Genomic DNA, 19,358 nt, shown 5'->3' with positions numbered 1-19,358 from the left:
TGGCAAGGCCGGCCCATGCCCAGTGGACGGTTTGAGAGCAAGCCACCCCGGGCGGACACCATGGTTAACGGGCATTCCCAGGGTTGGTCACGAGACCGCCAGCCACGCTTGGAGCTGCCGCGCCGGATGGTGGCGGCCAGTAGATATACCTCATGGATACCTCCTGTGTGTCTTGGATAATGGCGTGAGTCCATGGTCACTCGGATGTCACGCATGGTATCCTTCCCCCTTTCGGCTGGGCCAAAACCCCGCTTTCGACGGCTGGGATTCCTCCGTCCTCTCTCCTCTCTCCCCATCACTTGACTCCCATTTACCCCGTCGTCGCACTCTCTCTGTCTCTCGCACAGCACACACATACACTACACTCTTCACCACCCATCTAATCCCTCTCCCGATTCAATCCGTCTTCCAAGACAGCCCATCTATACAGCTTCTCCCAAGCTCCAAGGTAAGCTACCTCCCAAGCTTGATACCTACGTCCTCTCCCAACCGCCACCCACCTCGTCTTATCTTTCGTTTCAAACCATTGATCCTTTAATACCTTTAACTGACAGATTGCTCAATCTCAGCATATTCTCGACTCATAAACATGTCCGAACCACTCACCAAGGTCGACTCTGCCGTTGCAGGTCTCTCAACCTCCCCATCAGAGGGCAAAAAGGCCTCAAAACGTGTCACACAGGACAACGGTGTCATGAACATTAACGACCTAGGTATGCTTACTTCCTGATGCTTTTTCCTATTGAGGGGTTTGTGCTCCCAACTGCCTGCTAACATCGTAACCTTTCTCACAGAGAAGGAAGGAATTGAACTACAAATTGCACCAGAGACTCAGAAGTTAAACTGGTAAGAGGCAGCTATATGTTATTACCTCATCAACTTCAAGGTTATTTTGTCTGTTCAATGGCTGATAGCATGCGATAGGAAACTCAACACGTCACCTGCAAGCCTGGATGAGAAAGACACTCTCAAGAAGCTCCTCACAACGCCTCCTGTTAAGAAAATTGACCTTCACTTCCCTCTCGGACTCCAAGTCACTGCCCGAAATCTAAAAGGTGTTACAATCAAAGATGCCTTGGACGCGATATACAAGCAATTTAAGAAGAAGGCATGTGTTGTGCACCAATCTTTTGTATAAGTCTCAGGTGGCCTGTATATGCTTAATACGGACCGATTGCTGACAACCTTTGCGTACAGGCAGATGATGAGCTTGACAATCCCATCCTCGCTGGTTTCGAGTGGGATAAGGAAGAATCCTGGACAAGATTGATCGTACATCAGAAGAAGGAAGGCGCTCCGGTAAGCAAAAAGGCAAAGAGGAAGGGCGAAGCCTAGTGATATCATGCTGCGTTTTAGCGAATCGCACTTGGCAGATAGACCCGACTCAGTGTAAGTATGGTTAGAATCTTTTGGTTCTGCATCGCCGGCACAGAACGTTATGATAGGTATGGGCGTGGAAGGTTGCAATGGCATGTACACGATGTATCTGTATCTACTATGGACTCATATCCATTCAGCTCAAGGAATACTGATGGATCAGATGCTCATCCACCACCGTGCTGTGTCCATTTGTAATAGATATATAAAGTAGACTCTTAAGGATTGTCGGTCACCAACAAGAACCAGTCGTCCGTCCTGCTTGCACCCGTGAAAAAGGGCATTGTATCATATCAATTAAACTGTTATGGTATCTCGTACATTTAATTACAGACGCATGGAGAGAGGCTATTTATCACCAAAAAATGAAGAGAAAGGGATATGCAATTAACTAGCATCACACCTGACTTGGGGAGCGGGAACTAAGTTTTAAGTGGCCTGCCGCTAAGCTAGGATGTCCGACCGTGCACGTCTGATTCACGAGCGCCTTCGAACGAGGGAGAGACAAAATCTAGAGAGAATGGTAGCTAGCCACGAGATTCTCACTCTCATTCTCATCTCCCGCTTCCAAGCAACACCTCAACGATCTCATCTAGGATCTCGTACGCTAGGTGCAGATTTAATCTTCGATTGTTCGTCGTGGCAAATATTCTCCTCGCAGCCGCCTGGGCATTAGCTCTACCCACAACACTCCCTGCCAAATCCGGAATGAGTGTTGCTAACACCACACTGGCGTCGGTACGGCTTTTCATCTTCTCCGCAAGGGTGCGTGGCTTGTTTTCACGGAGCTTTCCACCAGGCCACATTGTGTCCTTGATCAAGGAGATGTAGCGGAGCAACGCAGTATCTTGCACTAGGGATTTGGCGTTGTCGCGAATCTTCCGCTCGATGGTGCCACCAAGGAGCTGGTGCAGGACCACGACTACGGCGCGGCCTCGTAGCCAATTGTTTCCTTTGTTGAGTTCGAAGATTTCGAGGAAAATGTCACAAATTGGTTTGACGAAGGGCTCGAGCTCGCGATCTTCGAACGCACTGAGTTCAGCTTCGGCTTCGGCCGCTGTAAGGCTATCTTCGGGGGTGATAAGCCCCGGTTGTGGGGTGAAGCTACGCTGGGTCGTTGCGGCGGATATGAGGTTTTGTCCGGCGGCAGATAGTTGGTCAAAGACGGGTATACTACCAAGAATATCGTCCACAGAATCGGTAACGGAGTTGTAGATACGGGTCACAAGGTCGCGGCCCTCGCCTTCCCGTGGAGTGCCGGAAGAATGAGTGGCAGGGAGGATTGCACGCTGGGATAAGAACGCACGAAGTTCTCTACTTCGACAGACGTCCGGGAGGAGTAGAAGCTGTTGCAGATAGGCTTCAAGACCTAAACGGCGTTTATGTAAGAAGTCTTTTTGAAGTTTCATTACCACCCTTCTGCGTGGAAACTCGAGAGGTCGGACAGCCGGGTATCGTGTTCGAAGTTGGTGATGGAGTTCGTGAAATTCGCTATATCGACGGGGAACAGCCCACGAAGCAGCTGGCATTTGTTCGCCAGCTTTGCGAGTTACCTCGATGAGATCTAAGACCGCGTCAATACGTATTTAAAATGAAATTAACGAAGTAGATATGCTTACAGAGAGCGTATTCACGGCCATCTTCCTCTTTGCCAACTATAATAGACTTGATCTGGACCGTAGAGCGGCCGTAAAGGCTGTTGTCACTCTCCTGTAAGATATACTGTTGTCTTTGCATCTCCTTTCGACGTATCTCTCGTTGTAAACTGGACCTGGACTTTCCCAATATTCGCAACTCTGCGGTATTGTTCGTCAACTCAGCTTTTCGAGTCAAAGCGCCGACGATTGCTTCTTGTGACATGAGTTTTTCTATATCCGCACTTAGAGCAGAAATAGCTTCCGTCAAACCAAGGTCACCCGGAGCAGCTTCATGTATCTCATCTTCAGGTGATTGAGTTTCGTCCATGACCTCATCTGCATACTCGTCTTCAATGAATTTTTTTTGGTCTGGAAATAGATCGTCATCTGTGAAAACACCAATTCGGGAAGAAGTATTAACAAGACCCAATGAAGCTATACTGGGTTTCGGCTTCTCTGGAAGGTTCCCATGTGGGCGAGTCGAGTCAAAAGAACTTCTCGCGGAATCTCCATCTCTGACAGGGTACGGCAACGAGAATGGTGATCCAAAGCCGCTTTTTGACTCTTCCGGTTTGATTTCATGAGGCTCATTGCTCATTATGTCGTTTAATGCAGCTTCCATATTCGCTATTATGCGACTATCTTGCATCTCTCCATCTCCATTGTGAGATCCCTGGCCGGGGCTGTATGTCGACGACTCCATTGGGTCAGGCTCTATTTCATCACTAAATAAAGGTGCGCGAGGCGAGTCCAACAAGGACCGCCTCTCTGTCGGCAAGGCATCAGTTAAAAGGGACAATTTAGGTGCTTCATTGGCGGGAAAGGGTTTTCGCATGTCGCGGGATTGACAGCTGGACTGAGAACCAGTTCTTTGTAATGCGGCAGGAAACATATCGGATGCTGGCGACCGGTTCAGCACCTTTCTCTCTAACGGAGCAGAGGAAACTGTAGCTGCCTCATCAGAGGCTAAGTATTTGTAATACAGATCCGATTTCTGGAATCCCGGATAGTATTTGTTTTGCATTTCTTCCAACACCATTGACTGCGTAGTTAGTATTGCTGTTCTAGCCCTACGGTATTGTTCGGGGGTGGCCCGTTTGCCGGCGCTAATAAACTCCTTGACGGCTTTTCGTGACTCTTCGGGGACACGAAGTTCGGGCTTTGATAAATGGTTTTCGCTGATCAGTATCATGTCATTTCGGTCCGTTGCCGTCCAAGTGACGGATCTTGTCGGGGTATCATCTCCAAAATCATCCTCTAAGGGATTCCTAAATCCATCAACAACGATCCAGAACTGTACTAAGGACATAAGACGGTGCCGATCCATGTATTCCATAAAGTACGACAGACCCGAGGCATTATGCATAATATCCACCAAAGAAACTTCGTGCGGTTTAGATATGTAGCTGTAACGTAGGTCGGCGTTGACCTGGGGGCTAGAGTGGCCGCCAAGCGCTGAGAGTTTTGCAACTTTCTGATCAAGCACTCTTTTCCCCGTCTCAAGGCGTCTTAAATAAACTTGGTCCTGACCGTCGATCATATTTTCACGTTTCAATTGACTCGCTATGTGACTCCTAAATTTTCTAGCGTCGGACAAATTGTTACATCGTCGTATAGCTCTCACGAAACGTTCAAAGTCCCTTTCTGAATCGTTGGGGGCAAGCTTAGGAAATTGCTGCGACCGCTTTGACCTCGGAATCGCAGAGGCATGCTGATCCAGAGCGGCGCGAAGCTTTCGAACAGTCTTTCGGTCCTGAATGGTTGCTTGGCCATAGGCCTCCACAAGCTGGTTCCATGAATCCGGGTCGGCTAGGAGGTCCATCAAAGGGAAGAGAATGGCGCAAGCTATAATTTCCCTGATCAATATTGATACTGCCCGGCTATCGAGTAAAGTTGACGGTACCAAACCAGGAAGTAGAGAGACAACGATTTTCCGCAGGTGATTTTGCTGAGCATTATTTTTATCGGGAAAGGAGGGTGACGTGGCGGGGTGTAGATTGCCATCTCTGTACCTGGATGCAATAGCGATATCTAGCTCTTCAGACTCCGTGACATTATGCGTAAGATTCTTCCCTCTCACGGCTCTCTCGGCCTTATCGAATTCTTTAAAATGCGCAGTCAAGATGGGTACAATTCGAGACACCAAAATTTCCACGAGATCTTCACTTTCCAGTCTCGCCCGCAGATTGTGAATCGCCGTTCTTATTGCACGATCAATCTCGTTCGCAAATTTGAGATTGCTGCTAATATTTCCATACCATGACCGGATGAAGTCTCTTATGGCGAACTGGAGTAGCTCATCGAGAGCAGCGGAGACGATGAATGACTGTGGGTAGAGCGGCTCCGGCTGATATTTCACATCGACTCGGTAGCTCCCGCAGTGCTCCTCCCAGTTCTGAGGGGAAAGAAAGGCAATGGACGTGCCAGCCAGGCTGACCGGCCTTGCTCGATGGTCGAACCCATCACGAACGGTGAGTACAACCAGGGCTCCAATAGTAAGAGCCGTGAGAGCAGCTCCGAAAGCAAAGGAATATCCGAGAAATCGAAGGACAGGTAGCCATTCAACGAGCAGACCCCAAGCAAGGAGGCCACCAAAGCTAGCGATGAGTATATCGCGGCGACCTAAGGCCATTCTTTCAGACGCGATATTCGGGTCGACCCCATGACTGCTAGCTCAAAAGCGGCATAGATTAGAAAACTCGCTTCGCACTCCTTCGCTGCGTCGTCCTTCAATGAGTGAATGCCATCCGATGCAGACCAGCTTGATGGGCCGCCCGCGAGGATAAGGATCACGTGGCAGAGCTGTTCCGGGTTTACAAATTTCCGGGTAATGCTCGCCAGATCTTACGTCATATGGTCTTGGCGCTGCGGGAGAAAAAAGTAAACAATCCCAACAACCAATTCACACAAGGTAACTTGTCCCGTTCAACTTCCCTCAATTGCACCAACGACATTGAAAACATGCCATCCTTGACGGATTTTGTCGATTTCAACCAGCCTAGCTTCAAAGGTATGGCGATACCCTTGCTCCACTTGCAGTGTCGCCTGTTTCCTGTCTATTCAAAAGCGAAGGTACTCTCGAGTACTTTAGACGAAAGTGGGTGCTGACAGTCATGATGCGAACAGTTGCTGCGGCTGCCATTGCTTTTAATCCAATTTTCTGGAAGTAAGCCACTGGCTATATTTATTGATTCCTCCACATTGATCAGGCTAACAAATTCGATAGTGTGGTTGCTCGACAAGGTACGCTGCTAACGAAGCTGATCTCGTTGCACCCTGCCACTGCAAGTACTTATTTGTCCAAACGCAACCACAGAATACCGAAACCACTTCTTAACTCGCATCTTTGGTAGTCCCTATTATGGCTGCTATTTCCTTGCTGTAGTCATTTTCTCGCTAGGGATATTCCGTGATAATCTCTACAATGAAGCCCTCAAGGATCAACCATATTTTGCGCCTGTCCACCAACCTTACGTTGCCTACGGCCTTTTTGCCGTGGGAAATACCCTGGTAGTTTCCAGCATGTGGGCATTGGGCCTTACCGGGACCTATCTAGGTGACTACTTCGGGATTTTGATGGACGCGCCTGTCACTGGGTTTCCGTTCAACGTTTCAGGCGCACCGATGTATTGGGGCAGCACCATGAGCTTTTTAGCTGTCGCGCTCTACTATGGGAAGGTGGCAGGACTCGTGTTAACCGCGGAAGTGTTTATTGTGTATTGGTTGGCCCTGAAATGGGAGGAGTATGTCGTTCACTCGGTTTACGATCGCTATATTTACTCAATCGTTAAACTAACACATCGCTCTCGCATAGCCCTTTCACAGCCGAAATTTACGCGAAGCGCGATCGAGACAGGGCAAAGTCCGGGAAAAACAGCAAGCGGGCTTAGCGGGTCTTACCGCACGTCGAATTATTCGCCTGGAAACGGGGGCAGATCAACTCCCTCGAACTGGTCATTTCCACGAGACTTCAACAGTGATCTCGGCTATCATATGGCCAGTGATGGCAAAGGCAAATAGGTTATCTGGCAGAGCAAGAAGCTGGAACAACCGACCATTGAGCTATGCATTCGAGCCAAACTCTCGTGCATCCTCAACGATCGACCGAAATAGAACTCCCAGCACCACGGTGGAAAACATCGGCAGGAAGACACTATTATTACTGCCCCAACAAACAAGTAGATTTGTCGCAATTTTATAGCGCCAGTTGCTTCACAGTAGCAAAGAGTGCGATAAAAATAATGCTAATTTATAACCTCCACTATTTTGTACAAAGGTACCCTTTTAACTTTTGACCCTTCGAGGGCTAGAGGCAAAATTAGAGCTACGCTGTCCAATCAAATCTCACTTTTTACAATTAGAGAGGACGCTGATCGAACTGTTGGTCACATTGCTCCGTTGTCAAGAATCAGGGGAAATACCAACATGAATAAATACTACTGCGAGCTTCTATGGCACAGATCTTTTTGGAGGAATTTGACCCGGCGCTCGCATCATCAACAAATAGCATCGATATAATAAAACCGCAAGCAGCCCATTGCCTCAGAAATACGCCTGATAATGCAAAATCCGGTGGTAGGCGAAACGCGCCCCAGAGAAATCCGGCAACAAGATTCAAGCCATGGAAAGGGATTGAAACACCCGTCGCTATGAGTAGAAGGGAATTTAGTATGTAGTCATCTCCCTTACCCCCTCCGTCGTCCTCTCTTGCCTGTTGCACGGCCCTCCTCCACCTCCGCCTCCTCTTCATCGGCACCCTTTTTTAAGTCCTCCCCCTCCGGCAACCCCCACTTCTCTTTGTCATACCAATCCTCCCCATCGCTCATTTCGCCGACATGGCCCTCTGCCTTACACCATTCGAACACGTCTTCCTTCAGTCGGTATGCTTTACGCAGCATCTCTAAAATGTCCGCGAACAAGCGGACTGTCTCACTCTGTTTCTGAATATAGGCCCAGAGTAAATGACGTGCTTCTTCCGCTTCGAATGGTGCAAGGCCGCAGTTGCGGTCTATTTTTATAGATGGGAATTCGTATAGTGGGTGAGGTACTGCATCGTCGTCTTCAACATCGGTAGCATCTGTTGCTTCCCCGAAAGACTTTGGTGATGTGGCTCGACTTGCATCTGACGGCTGGGGCAGTTGATTTGCCTGTGCACGCGTAGTCATTCGGCGTGGAGGTTCGGGTAACTCGTCGCCATCAATGGCGCTCCCGTCGAGCTCGTTATCAGCCTCCATTCCAGTTTTCGAGGTGTCCTGTTGCACAGATTCTTCCTTTTCTTTTACGTTGTCCTCGCTTGCTGAATTGAATCCTGCACCATCTGGGTCTTTGTTACTTTGCTTTTCTAGCATCAATTCGGCGTGGCTTTCCCTGTGTTCTGGTCCCGACCCCTTCTGTTGTTCCGCTACGTTCTTACCAGCATTGTCTGTCTGCAGGGAGACATCCTCCATTTGAGCATCCGTGATTTTGTCCTCGTCAACCGGGGCATCCACCATTTCGGTATCTAGGCCAGATGGTGCATTCGGAGCGGAAACGTTTTCAACGGACGCACGGGAATTTAGTTCGACAACCTCTGGAGGATTCTGCTCTAGAGTAGTGGGTCGGGCTTCGGAGGAACGGCGAATGGAAGATGTGGTGTATTCGGGGACATTGGTGACGAGCGGCTGGAGATCTGGTGGTAGGAGGAACGCGGGTTCAAAAACTGCTCTATCTTGGGGTTTCTCTACGGCTCCGCAAGGAATCCAAGGAGCATCCCCCAGTAATTGTCGGTGAACCTTTTTCGCCTGCCAGAGCGCATATCGCTCCTGTCTCAGCCTTTTATCTATGAGATTAACCATGTGTAATATGGCCTTGTTCTTGTAGGGTTCTGCCATCGACGGATGGTCCGGAAGTTCTGAAGGGTGTCTTATTGGAGCAAGGAGGGCTATAACGATTGATTCACTCGGGTTAGCTCTTTGAATATTTGGGTAACATTTACTCAGGCGCTAGACACCGGGGTTGGGGCTAGACTCACTCTCAAGAGCTATGCCAGAATATGGATTCTCCTCTGCGGCTTCTGCGTCGGCTGTCGCATCAGAATCATCATCATCAAGCTCATCACCTTCAAAATCATATCGCGGAGGGTTGTATTGCAAGATATGTCGCGTGTATCCTGCGTGGTCAACTTTCTGTGCAAACATAAAAGCATGTCAGACGTGGTCAAGACATCCAAAAGCAGTTCACTCAAAGTGCAAGTGTCTCCAACAATTAGCATACCATTCGGTAATAATCCTGGCCGTTCATGATTCCAAGTGCGCCTTCATGGACGTATTTAGAATTCAGTCTGGTTTTATTGCCGCGATTTGTTGGCTGAGTGATTGGCTCGTCGTACGCATCCTGGCCTTTATGGAACGAGGGTCAGCATCTTCCCAAAACTGCATTTGTTTTCGATGGGGCAAAGAATGAGCCAACCTAATCTCTCTCGAGCGAGGGCTCTCTTTAAACCAACAATCGTCTCCTCGATCATAGCTAGTTGGGAAGCCATTCTTTCGTTCGTGCAAAGGCCAAAGGTCAATCAGGAAACGCACAGAATCGGTGTGCTTTCCACAAATATATAGTGACAGCGAACGCGGTAGAGTTAAATTCTTATCTTGCATTGACGTTTCAGGGTTTGTTGCGAAGGAAGGGATGCTCCGTGAACAAGTGAGGAACCGCTGGAAGAATTCGAAGGAGTCGGAACTTGGGCTGAGAGCTGGCTAAGACGAGGACGAGGTATATGTTGCACAAGTCATACCCAACGGATCAGGGGGTCAAGAAGAGAAAGGAACAGGAAGTGTTGAGCTTTCGCTGTGGCTGCTTCAACCATCCTGCTTCAGTGACTTCACGATCGTGGAAGCAACCTTCTTGACCGCTTTCGATGGCAGAATCATCGGTCCGGATTAAAGTTAATTTACTGCCGGGCAACGCTGCGCAAGGTTACTTATCCACAATAGGGCTAGCGCCGGGATGCACGAGAAGATGTCTAATTTTAGCCCCTAATGCCGTCTCTCTGATCAAAGGAAAAGGTACGGAGTATACGGAGTACAGATGTTTTTCGGATCAGTGTTCTTTGTTGTTATTATTTAATAAACTTGATTCTCCCTATCAAGGCGCGATTCCCAATTGTAAAGAGCATCGACCTCGGAAGATTAGTTACAGCCCGCAGTTAAATTGTTTTTCCAGCACAGGGATGAAACCAGTTCCTAAGGCGAGTAAGCTGGAAACCATGGGATTTTCCTGGATTGAAGTTTTCGTAGGTATCAATCCGGTGTCCTTCATATGACGCCATTCGAGTGGAAAAGAGGAGGGGGGAGAAATCCTTCCTTGCGAAGGTGACGTCTGGTTTCAACGGCCGCTCGAGCGGCGGAGCACAGCACATGGCTTTAGGATTAAAGCCTCCAACTGGCAGAAACCAACGTCTTGATGTTTCCATCTGCCACTGCCATCCAGTGCCTCTATATCGGGAAACAAAAGCCATTGACTGTCGCAACCAACGCTAGAAATTTCCACGAGCTTGAGATGACCAAACCATGCCCTACGCCCCTGCTTGAGGACCCAAAAGGAATTTATGGCGGCCGGATCCAAGAACTGGGACCCGTAGTGAACCAAAGCCAATCCTGACACAGGACTCGCATGAATTTAGAATTCGGCATTCCTATCATCGATCATCCAGCAGGCCATTCCATCTAGACAACCAAAGCCCTTCAAGGAAGCACATGTCATGAGTCTAGCGAGCAAACGCAGGCTCCCACATTGAGCTTGGTTTCTAGAGCGACTGTATGGCTTTCCCAGAGTATGCCCGATGCAGAGTATTCGGAAGGCCTAAACGCGCGAAGGAAGCGTACGCATCGATACAAAACCCGTTGGCGTCCTTTCTCGTTCATTGCTTGCTGCAGTCGTTTTGAACAAGAGGCGTAAACGATGCGCCACCTCGGGGATACTGTATCTAGATCACATCGACAGGTGAAGGCGAGAGCAAGTACCAGGTCCGTTCCCACAAGTCCTCAAACTGTTTAGCCCGCAGCTCCCCCTCGCCATATCCGCAAGGCCTCACACGAAGCATAGGCAACGTTGCATTGGCAAATGATCTCGCCTTCCAACGGGATATTATACTTTCAAAGAAGTCGCCAGGAACCCGGTTGCGCAGCAACTTGTCATGCTTCCGCCGAGCCACAACCCATGAAAAGCCGAGCCATTGCTGATGCGCAGTCTCTCCATCGGGACGCTGCAAAACGCACGTCGATGGGAGACCGTTGGAGCGAGTCCCCCGAAGCCAGAGGAGTATCGAGGTGACATCCCTATCCCGATCCTTCGTTAGGGCGTGCCGCTTCCTCGACCCAGTGGCAAGGAGTGATGAAAGGCCCACAACACACATATGGTAAGTGGTGAAAAGGTGTCGCAACACACCCCTGGCGAGGATGCCACTGTTGCCAATAGCAAGATTCGCTTCGTATGCCGCTGGCGGCTAAGGAGGAGGAGGAGTACCGCTTGTGAAGGAAGCTCTCCAAAAAGAGCTTTCAGAGGCCGATTGCGCGGGCCCAACGCAACTCCCCTACGAAGTCTTCACTTTAGGAAAACATGCTCTATCAAATTTATCATGGGGAGGCCTGCAGGCTGGTATTTATGCTTCGAGAGACCGTTCAGCCTGGGCGTAGTTGAATAGCCCGCAAATCACTGCCGGTTCCGTAATTTGATCCTTTGAAGCAATGTAGACGGTGTCGGCGGACTCAACAAAGGATCCTGCATCATGGACGCATGAAAGCCCTCAATGCTCGGGAATCTGGGCGTAAATACCAAGAAGAATGAAAGAAACACAATACCAATTTTCCGCTTAGAATCCGAACCGGGTATTTGTAGTACCACAAAAATGCGTAACGTCGAGAGAGAGCACTGTAGAAGAATTATTGGCTGCTGCGTACGCCGTAGATGATACTAATGCAGCAAAAATTTGATGCCCTAAAGCCCTCAAAACCAAGGCTCACTTCCGAATCTGTTGATGCAAAAGTATGCATTACACAATAAAACCATACCCCTTGAATAATTCCCCAGCCAGGCCTTCTGCTCCATCGCAATAAGCTACCAGGTGAGCAAATTGTTATCCAGTTTCTTCGTCAATTCTTGAAAAGCTCTTTCTAGCTCCACTTCAAGCACACAGCGAACTTTCAACGAACTCATTGACGGCCACACCCCCCGTTCTCCCTTCAAGACCCAGTGTTTAAGGGTATCCCTAGTTGGTTTATTAAAGACCTTTGTCAAATCCTGAACCGAAATCTGTGGTAAAAGCACAATGCATGAACCTGGAATGTTCTCTTCAATAAGGATTGAACGGAGCAAATTAGGCAAGCAATAAAAGCTATCTAGTTGTCTCAGGCGGCAGCGGATCTCCACCTTTGAAAGCGTATATAGAAGGCGGAATATCTTCCACCTTCTAGCCAGAACTTTGGCGCCAGGACGATGAGTGGCCTCACCAAAAATAGGAATAATGAAGGGTCGCGCTTGTGAAATAATGAAATGATTGACATTCAGAAGCTCCGGTAGGCGGCGCAGAGGCGATTCCTTAGAACGACAACGGAACGTATGCCACGAATGAAGATTGAGATTATCAACTGGTTTCCATGGCACGATCTTCCCTGTCTCGCTTTTACACCAGATTGTGACTTCTTCCTCGGCAGCAAAGGACACATTGGAAGCCAAACAAGCGGACCAGATGAGCTAACAGTCCTATTAGTCCAAGGATATTTGAAGAAGTACGGGGATCAGGAGTCCACCTACCACATGGGGCGTCGTGATGTAATTTAGAAGATTTGGAGCGCCTCCTATTGTCGACATTGCAAGAGTTATATTCAGAACACGTTTAGTCCTGCTGTAGGCTTCTTCAAAAGTAATATCTCTTAAAGCAGCTCGCACATGATTTTGCAATGTGATGTGATCCCGAAAGTAGTGCTCATTTAAGCAGCGTATAATTCTGCGGAGGAGACTCTGGAACCAACCATATCCGTCTTCGTGAGAAAATATATGGAACCAGTCGAGGCTATGATATGCTCTCGGTTCTTCGAAAGCCATTATGTCAAGATACTCTCCCTCAAAGAACCGCTCTAGTTCATTGTCCGTTCTAATGCATAATAGAGCTGCGACGAAAGCTCCTGTGGCCGTCCCAGTTATCACGCGAGGGAGTAATCCTTCACGATAAAGAGCCCTCGCAACACCGATGTGACAGGCGCCAAAGATAGAGCCTCCTTGAAACAGCAAAGTTGACCTACCCAAGCCTTGCCTTGCACCACGTATAAAATCAAGCTTGGCTTGAGTATTGAAGCCAGTGTGATGTGGTGGGCTTGTCTGTAGCTGCATCACATAACGCAGGGATATCACTTGTTGCGCTGCGTAGCTTTCGATCAAGTCCTTTGTCCCCGCAAAAGCTTTATTGTATAGTTCTGGCACCGCGATATTGACCATGTTCCGAATTAATCCTGTCCGGATGGTATTGCATACTACTCGAGGATCATCTATATCCTTTGCCCTGCGTAGCTTATCCAGTCGTTCTGTGATGTTCCGATAATTATACAAGGTACTTTCCGGCTCCCGGCGCCTAAAGCAAAGTTGCGACACTGGTAAGCTAATGGAAGTGCATTGGATTCAATATCCAAGGGATATGACACTGTCTCGGAGAGGAAGCCGTTGGACCACGTACCATGCACTCAATCCAAAAATATCATCCAAAGCAACCGCAACGTCTCGCCACTCTTCAAATGTCCTCGCTTGCTCAAGCCTGCGGAAGAGCATGAATTTTCGAGGATAGCTCCCGATCAGGAATGTCAATTGCAGAAATTTCTGGGAAAATAGGGTCACAACTAATGTAACCAACCCAACTGGGTGAAGGTAAGGGTAAAGAACATAAGGGAGTGAGCGTATAAAACGCGACAAGAGCATCACCGTTAAATTAATCAAGGACAACATTATGAGGAAAATTAGCTCGAAAAAATCTAGAAATGTTTCGCGGCGAGCCATGGTGATTGCTCTGACATCTGTAGAAATCAGCTATCTAGGCGATCGAGACAGGGTGTGCATCGTTTTCGTGTCTCCTTCTTTCCCTTCTTTACTTGTGAAAGACTGATGTATAGGTCCTGACTTACTGCGGAGGACGAACTTTGCAGCCATCCTATTTGTGATAGTCTGTAGGTAGGTGTCGGCTCCTAGTCATAGCTGAATTTGCAAGAGATCAATTTGAACGACCCTGGAACTACGAAGCATAAGTCGAGGCCTGAGTCAGTACGGCGAATGGAGTTGTGTAGGAATATCAGGTTAAGGATAGCAGAGACCGGTATGTTTGGAGCTTCCAAGTTATATATGAAGTCATAACTCAGTCAGAAGGTTTAAATAGCCACCCACTCTACTTTGTATACTCCATAACAACTCTGTTGGTTGAAACAAAGTTCCCCTCGACAAAGGTGTAAGTGAATTGTAACTATATGAAAACCCATCAGATGTGCACATGCAAAATATAGATTTGGGGCTTATAAGCGAAACTAGACATCTACTAACTTGATAGTCATAAAATGTTTGTTGAGAATTGTTATGAAACTATCAGCTCAACCCCAGCGATAATCATAACAGATGCGCCGCCATCAGCCCAGCCATAGGAAACAAAGCACTGCAATCGTTTTCGAAACAAGGGAGGGCGAAATAAAGTAGGAAGACGGGTCCCGTTGAAGATACACGTAAGTTTTCATTTTCTCAGCGTATGCATATAGAACATTAAGAAAAGAGGATTCCATTGTTCCCGTTGGTTGGGCACCTTGCTATGAGAATATTCTAGCTTTTTTTTCCCATCACCAATTCAAGGTCATCCCGGATTCCTTCTGACGAAAAATGGCGCCAAACCGTTGCTCCCTTATTCCTCAATGATGTTGCCCTTCTCCGAGACGTATATACCGTCCAAGAACTGTGTAGATTGTTAGTACCATGCTTGCGTAACCCTAAATGACAATAGGGATATTGATTTTGGTATGTGGCTAAAGAAATGGCGATTCTCACTTTTCGGATATCCTTGTTTCTCACACGACAGACTTGGTTGATATCTGCACAGGTCTGTGAGACACCCTCAATGGAGTTTCCGGACAATTGAATCTCATCCTTAACATTCTGGGAAATGACAACTTCAACACCAGGTTGGCAGACAACGCGACGGACAATTTGCTCGCCAAGGAAGTTTCTGTAGGCAATAGATGTTAGCGCAACCATTTCATCACAGCAATCGCCGCACAACCCAAGATCCCCCGACGCAAAATCCAGGCCGCCCCATGCCAAAATTTTTCACATAACATTGCTTCCTTCCCTCCTTGTGAAACCTCTTAATCATTTCACTTTCCATATCCTTCAATTCAAACCATGTCGAGGCGACCAAAAAGGACAGCGCAACAATGTCAATGGGGATATCCATACCGGATCTCAACGGTAATCAATCCAGTCTCCTTGTTGGTATCAAGGTTGACGTTGATGGGAAAGTGAGCATAGACATAACGCATCTTGTATTTGAAGCCGCGGGTAACACCAATGATCAAGTTGTTAATGATCGTTCTGACGGTGCGGAGGGTGGCGACGGCTTTGCGTTCTCCGTGGTGGATTTCGATCGACAGAACGTTCTTCTTTGGACGAGAGAAAGAGACCGCAAGGTGCGACAGATCCTTAACCAGCTTGCCTGCAGTGAGAGATATATGTAAGTGTACATGCCATCGTTACCGGCGAGAACGTGTCGGGACGGGAGGATTCATGGGTTTCTCGAAATGTCGGAGAGTGATCGAATCATACCTCGTGGTCCTTCAACAGTCACAACCCGCGAGCGGATGTGAACGCTCACTAAAATATATCAAAACCTGTTAGCATTTGACTCTATAACAACAGCCAAAGCTTTCCTCCCAGGCGCATTCCTCCCCGGCTTCTTTGCAACAGAGAATGTGGTCCAAATATTCCAGCAGGACATCCGATTCCCGAATCCACCACCACTACCAGCGCCGAGTCCATGCCGTCACGAATCAAGGGGTGAAGCTCACCATTTTCGGGGATTGTCAAAGTCTCCTCGGAATGTATGTAGCGCATCTTGACGGCGTCTGTCTAATTATCTCCGACGGGAGTTGGAGGAGAAATATTAGAAGGACAGAGGAGAATATGTGGTCGTGTCGTTGGCCGTCGTCGTCGTCGACAAGTCGAAATTCCCAAAACCCACACACGGAAGCAATTCAATGGGGCTTCACAACTGTGTGCGTCGCTTAGGGCACGTTTGCGGTTTAGCGCGATGCAAACCACAAGGCTGCCGTGACGCGCCAAAAATGCAATTCGACTATTCCTAAAGCGGTAAAGAGCTTTGCTTCGGGGCTGCGGAGACAAGTTCTTCCGTGCAAGACTGTTGTTCTCGCCCACCCAACCACTTGGCAGGGCCTTGCTATCATGTAAGTGCGCACGGGAGTAGCATGGAGGGAATGCTACGCAGTAAAGAGATGGCTACGGAGTACATACATCTTCGATGGATCATTGTTTTTACGAGAAATACGAAATCCTAAAGAGGGAAAAAAGGACAGAAGGAAAATAATAAAAGGTCCCAAATTTTTTGCCGAAAGGCTTTCAGTGAAGAAAACGCCAGGCATCCGGGCGGGGCGACCAGGGAATTATATATTTGCCCTTTCCAACAATCAAATGCCGTCCACAGCAGTATGACCCCAGATAAATATTAATCGTGGTCAAATTACCCATCCTGTATTCAAACCATCGAGCACTTGCCACGGATTCCAAAGGCATTCGAGCCACCCTGAATCCCCAAATGGATGGCGCGTTCGGAATAAAACAATTATCCTTATATCCAGCAGGTATCACATATGCCCAGTTATCTCTTGCGTAGTAGTTCCAAGTCATCGATCTCTCCAGGGACAACTTTACTGGTGGTAAATCTTAGACCGGCTTATCATCAATCCGTTTTGCCTCCACCAATCTTCTTCCAACCATCTGCTTTATTTTCGGGGCTAGTTCCCTCGAGATATCAAGTGCTTCAATATCGTCCCCACCACCGATACTCTTGCCGTTGATGAGGACATTTGGAACAGTCCTGCGCCCAGTATTGCTCGACAGCAAGGCCTGTAGCTCCTGCCCGAGCGGGTGCTCGTCTAATTCGACAACGAAGGGCGCAGGGACAATGCTATACTTTTCGAGGAGAATATATTTTGCTTTGCGGCTGTAGGGACAGTAGGACTTTGAGAATATAATGACTGAGTAACGAAGACAGACTGTCAGCGTGATCGTGCACGATCTACGTTGGACTTGGGAGGAACCTACTTGGCGATCTCTTCAGTATGGAATTGAATTCCACCTCAATTTCCACTTCTTTCGAATCGCTTTCCTGCTTTGGCACATCTTTTCCCTTCTCGTCCGACGGGGGCACCTTCACCCGCCCCGCAACAGATCCGCCACCATGCTCCCCTTCAGAGTCGCCTTTCGGCGCCACCGGGCTTTCATATCGCTGTCTGTCAACGGCGATAGCCTGTTTATCCTCTGGCTTTAATTTTCCCGGCTTCAATTTTTGGAACATCACTCCATCGTCTTCCTGCTGCCCGACTTTCCGAGCATGTTTGGCATCGAGCGCTTCGACAGTTTTTTGGTAAATCCTCTGATTTTGTATTCGACGTTGATCGGCCTAGCAATATATGGCCCGTGATCGTTAGTTATTTGAATAAATGCAGATCCCTCTCGGGGACCACACGCGAGGAGCCGGGTAGAATATTTACCGTCAGGTACAGAATTAATAAAACGATCAAGAAAACTGAGATCAACAACAGCTTTATTCGACGATAGGGCGACATTTTGCCCGTTGCCCACTTATGGGCAGGTCATCAGCTTGCCTTCTGTTTCCAAACGCGTTGCTGGGCCTAGATATCCAAAGAACTTCAGGTGCGCAGGTTCTCTCGCGGAATATAAAGGCAGCCTGCTCGCGAAGTTCAAATATGATTGATATGGCTTATTGGATCGTTAAAGAATGGAAAATGATTGGGTCTGGCTTCTTCAACCGCGATTAATATTTGCTTGCCGATCGGTGACACCAGAGGTGTTCTCGGCCCGTTTGTCCAGGACGACCTGGAATACTCCGCAGCCTTGCCCCTTAAAACGAACGAACCTTGCTCTTAAGGTTTAACAGGTCATCCAAATCTCGAAGCTTGATTCACTCAGTCATAATAATTGCGAGCAAATTATTGAAAGTACTCCGTACGGAGGACTTTTTTAATATTTTTGGCAGAGAAACCAGATTATTGGCACTGGGTCGTGGCTGAATTCGCTAGTCGGCGGGAACTTTGGAACAACTGGAGCCGGCTTCGCTCTGAGGTCTCATTTGCGCACTGTCGACGGAGCATGTCTCTAAAATACGATATATATAGCCCTACGTGTGAAGCTTCATAGATTTTATACGACGCTGGAACTTTCTGGTCCGTAGGGAGTGCTTCGAACCTCTACCGAAATCCAGGATTTTGGTATCTTGCGCCCTCAATCTCCGGCGACCTGATCGTTGGAATTCCGGTGACGGCTGTACGGAGTCAGTCAAAATCGTAGCCATTAGGTATCTCCCATGGTAGTTGACCGCCAAAACCCACAGGCCAGCACGGTGGCCTCACGGCTGTATTGATTTCAATGCTCCGTAGGCCAGCGCGCCCTCATGCAGACCTTCGTTCGTACTGCCCTATCTTCATATTTCTCATCGCGTACTACCCCCATTAAGCATTCCCAACGGAATAATCCGTACCGCTCGCAGCGTCACAATTTCCTACCGTCCAGGCTAGCACTCACTAACAACCTCACGCTAAACCATCGTTAGTGACATAGTTAGAACATTCCCTGTTAGCTCCCGGGTGGAAACGCCGGGAATCAAACTTCCTCTAAAGTACCATGCCACGTTGATGCGATGGCTACGGAGTAGTTTCATTTAATGGTTATAAACATGGCATTGGGCGCGCATTTTTGGAAAACCGACAAGGCTAAGGAAGCGATTGATATCAACTTGCTGCCTCTATTGAAGTTGGTTATAGTTACGAAAGCTTGTTATAAGTACGCCAGAAACACATGCGATAACTCCAGCTATAGGCCATTTTTCAACACTGACGAGGTTAGCAGTACATGTTGGTCTAGCGAAGGGTCAAGAGGCAGAAATTAATAGGAACAGGCAGTTGAATTTATGTAAATAGGGAACTATCTAGCCATCGAGGAGTGAAAGGAAGATCCATGCATACATGAAAAAGCCATCTGACGGATGGGCTAGGAGGTATCTCAAAAAAAAATAAAATGGAGGCACAGTTGGAT

At 48.2% G+C, this 19,358-nt stretch overlaps 7 protein-coding genes across 8 annotated transcripts; 2 read left to right on the top strand and 5 right to left on the bottom strand.

The window, feature by feature from the left end:
- Window positions 1-181: 181 nt before the first annotated feature.
- D8B26_006838 (uncharacterized protein) lies at window positions 182-1,554 on the top strand. 2 transcript variants are annotated; one of them, XM_066125310.1, is made up of 5 exons: window positions 182-448; window positions 570-713; window positions 795-846; window positions 925-1,132; window positions 1,198-1,554. In XM_066125310.1, exons 2-5 carry the CDS (start codon window positions 590-592, stop codon window positions 1,333-1,335), a joined length of 522 nt encoding a protein of 173 aa, XP_065981392.1. In that variant the 5' UTR covers window positions 182-448; window positions 570-589; the 3' UTR covers window positions 1,336-1,554. The 2 variants fall into 2 exon arrangements, with proteins under 2 accessions (XP_065981392.1, XP_065981391.1); XM_066125309.1 differs by lacking the exon at window positions 182-448 and having other exon boundaries at window positions 485-713; window positions 925-1,554.
- Window positions 1,555-1,659: 105 nt separating this feature from the next.
- MDM1 (Intermediate filament protein) lies at window positions 1,660-5,742 on the bottom strand. The gene is made up of 2 exons (XM_003070264.2): window positions 2,997-5,742; window positions 1,660-2,941 (listed from the first exon to the last, which is right to left on the bottom strand). Exons 1-2 carry the CDS (start codon window positions 5,644-5,646, stop codon window positions 1,932-1,934), a joined length of 3,660 nt encoding a protein of 1,219 aa, XP_003070310.2. The 5' UTR covers window positions 5,647-5,742; the 3' UTR covers window positions 1,660-1,931.
- A 233-nt stretch (window positions 5,743-5,975) lies between these two features.
- OPI3 (Phosphatidyl-N-methylethanolamine N-methyltransferase) lies at window positions 5,976-7,275 on the top strand (the record flags this gene model as incomplete). Its single annotated transcript, XM_003070263.2, has 5 exons — window positions 5,976-6,024; window positions 6,141-6,180; window positions 6,241-6,257; window positions 6,331-6,757; window positions 6,829-7,275. The coding sequence occupies 5 exons, from the start codon at window positions 5,976-5,978 to the stop codon at window positions 6,902-6,904; spliced, it is 609 nt and encodes a 202-aa protein (XP_003070309.2). The 3' UTR covers window positions 6,905-7,275.
- Window positions 7,276-7,407: 132 nt separating this feature from the next.
- D8B26_006835 (uncharacterized protein) lies at window positions 7,408-9,547 on the bottom strand. The gene is made up of 4 exons (XM_003070262.2): window positions 9,462-9,547; window positions 9,267-9,391; window positions 9,025-9,178; window positions 7,408-8,934 (listed from the first exon to the last, which is right to left on the bottom strand). Exons 1-4 carry the CDS (start codon window positions 9,532-9,534, stop codon window positions 7,700-7,702), a joined length of 1,587 nt encoding a protein of 528 aa, XP_003070308.2. The 5' UTR covers window positions 9,535-9,547; the 3' UTR covers window positions 7,408-7,699.
- A 2,387-nt stretch (window positions 9,548-11,934) lies between these two features.
- D8B26_006834 (uncharacterized protein) lies at window positions 11,935-14,289 on the bottom strand. Its single transcript, XM_003070261.2, has 4 exons — window positions 14,159-14,289; window positions 13,717-14,050; window positions 12,801-13,614; window positions 11,935-12,740 (listed from the first exon to the last, which is right to left on the bottom strand). Exons 1-4 carry the CDS (start codon window positions 14,181-14,183, stop codon window positions 12,105-12,107), a joined length of 1,809 nt encoding a protein of 602 aa, XP_003070307.2. The 5' UTR covers window positions 14,184-14,289; the 3' UTR covers window positions 11,935-12,104.
- Window positions 14,290-14,479: 190 nt separating this feature from the next.
- D8B26_006833 (60S ribosomal protein uL6) lies at window positions 14,480-16,271 on the bottom strand. Its single transcript, XM_003070260.2, has 5 exons — window positions 16,076-16,271; window positions 15,834-15,881; window positions 15,468-15,723; window positions 15,060-15,237; window positions 14,480-14,967 (listed from the first exon to the last, which is right to left on the bottom strand). The coding sequence occupies exons 1-5, from the start codon at window positions 16,119-16,121 to the stop codon at window positions 14,917-14,919; spliced, it is 579 nt and encodes a 192-aa protein (XP_003070306.1). The 5' UTR covers window positions 16,122-16,271; the 3' UTR covers window positions 14,480-14,916.
- A 273-nt stretch (window positions 16,272-16,544) lies between these two features.
- Window positions 16,545-18,081, bottom strand: D8B26_006832 (uncharacterized protein). The gene is made up of 3 exons (XM_003070259.2): window positions 17,798-18,081; window positions 17,349-17,706; window positions 16,545-17,281 (listed from the first exon to the last, which is right to left on the bottom strand). Exons 1-3 carry the CDS (start codon window positions 17,870-17,872, stop codon window positions 16,968-16,970), a joined length of 747 nt encoding a protein of 248 aa, XP_003070305.2. The 5' UTR covers window positions 17,873-18,081; the 3' UTR covers window positions 16,545-16,967.
- Between the last annotated feature and the right edge of the window lie 1,277 nt (window positions 18,082-19,358).

Source organism: Coccidioides posadasii, chromosome 3 (assembly GCF_018416015.2).
Source record: "Coccidioides posadasii str. Silveira chromosome 3, complete sequence".
Lineage (NCBI taxonomy): Eukaryota > Fungi > Ascomycota > Eurotiomycetes > Onygenales > Onygenaceae > Coccidioides > Coccidioides posadasii.
This window is presented reverse-complemented; position numbering and strand designations above follow the sequence as displayed.